The following is a 1,798-nucleotide window of genomic DNA, read 5'->3' as shown; positions in this document are numbered from 1 at the left end:
ATGCTGCTTGGGATGAGGTGAATGCTCTGGAGGCGGAGAATAGGACCCTCAAGCAATCTAATGAGGAGCTGGAGGGCAGGATACCTCAGCTGAATGAGAGTATCATCAAGGCACGCATTGACAAGACCGCAGGGGAGTGGTGGTCTGTTGTAGCCAATAAGGCAGGGAACCCTACGGTATGGTGATCGTTCATCAGAGGCCCAATATGAACATGTTTAGGCGGATACGCTGTCACCTAAAGAGCTGATAGCAGCACTGAAACCCACTGGAGACGTTTTGGATAGTGTTAAGAAGTGTGGTGCGTTGACCAGTGCTGATGTAATGTTGACAGGTGGGTCGGTCTAGTTTGAACGGCTCAGGTACTCGGCTTCCTGCACGCATGTGGTGAAGAAAGCACGATTGGTCTCACGCAGATCTGGACTGACTCTATGAAAGAGGGCCAGCAGCCAGTCGGAGACGAAGAAGATGTTAAGGCTTGGTGGAATGCATTGTTCCAATGGAGGGCTGAGATACAACAGCAGCAGCAGCAGGAGGCGTAGAGGAGTGTCTTAAGGGGACAGCATGAGATACATGGTGGAGGATTTCCCGACTGGTTCGTTGTGTTAATATATAGTCCCCAACTTGAAGATGGCAACCTCAAGGGGATATGCACCATTGCATACCTAGAAGATTGGGAACGACTACGACTGCCATTAGGAAGTACTAAGCTATCTGTTCATAGTAGTCCACTGTAAGCAAATAGCTTCTTCGCGAACTACAGTGTAGTGGCTGATCCATTACAATCAAGGTTAACCATGCCCATCATGTAAAGGGGTCTATTGGAAGTCGCTGTTTGCAGCGTAGAGCGGACACCATTCAAATCCTCAACTGGGTCAACCCAATAGCAATTTAACGATTATCACAAGCGAATGATGTTATTGGTGGAGGCTACGGTCAAATTTTGTTAGGGATCAGTTAGTTCCAAGCTGATACGAACCTGATTGTATTTTGAAACACTACGTCAAAAGCGATGGGCAGAGACACCTCAAACGACGCGCGAAGGATTGGAGGATGAAACGTTTCGGTTATGCATTCAAAATTTGTTGGAATCGTATGGTGAGAGGACAAAAGCCAAGGAGTGTCAAGGAGGAAACCGATCTTGATATGAACGGAATCGGGACTGATGATGGTGGCATCAATTTTCTTGATGTGGAACTGTTGCATCAATTTGGCAAGCATAGGATCGTAGTTAGAGAACTCGATATCATCACCATCAACGGTGTAATCAGCGCCAGCAGACATACCCATCACATTGATGGTAGCGCGGCCATTAGAGGCAAAGTCAACAGTGAAACTCTGGCCCATCATGCTACCGCAGTAATGACCACCGAATGCAGGAGAAGCAGCAGTAGTAGTGGTCGCTTTAGTGGTCGTCGTAGTCGTAGTGGTTGCTCTAGTTGTGGTAGTAGTCGTAGTGGTGGCTTTAGGAGTGGTGGCAGTAGTCGTAGTGGTCGCTCTAGTTGTGGTAGCAGTAGTCGTAGTTGTCACTCTAGTTGTGGTAGCAGTAGTCGTAGTGATAGGACCGACGGTGTTAGTGGTGGTCTCCACAGGGGTGGTTGTCACGGCCTGAGCGGTAGTCGTTGGAGCAGCCGTGGTATTAACCTCAGTAGCGGTAGTCGCAATAGAAGCACTAGTAGTAGACGCTGACTTGGTTGCGGGAACCGCTGTGGCGAGAGGAGATTCAGTGGGCTCATGCGGTGGTCACATGACCCATGGAACAGGGTACGGCCTCGCCGACGCAGCTAACATCACCAGGCTG

General features: G+C 49.3%; 1 protein-coding gene across 1 annotated transcript in view; it reads left to right on the top strand.

Moving 5' to 3' along the window:
- Window positions 1–539, top strand: part of Pmar_PMAR022158 (hypothetical protein) — a gene marked incomplete at both ends in the record, with an annotated part of 842 nt that extends 303 nt beyond the window's left edge. The window contains 3 exons of the mRNA XM_002764837.1: window positions 33–176; window positions 220–318; window positions 360–539. Of these exons, the coding sequence (XP_002764883.1) occupies window positions 33–176; window positions 220–318; window positions 360–539 (423 nt within the window). The remainder of the gene's footprint in view (window positions 1–32; window positions 177–219; window positions 319–359) is intronic.
- Window positions 540–1,798: the final 1,259 nt, after the last annotated feature.

Source organism: Perkinsus marinus, assembly GCF_000006405.1.
Source record: "Perkinsus marinus ATCC 50983 genomic scaffold scf_1104296976036, whole genome shotgun sequence".
Lineage (NCBI taxonomy): Eukaryota > Perkinsozoa > Perkinsida > Perkinsidae > Perkinsus > Perkinsus marinus.
Note: the sequence above shows the minus strand (reverse complement) of the source record. Positions and strands in the feature narration are given on the sequence as shown.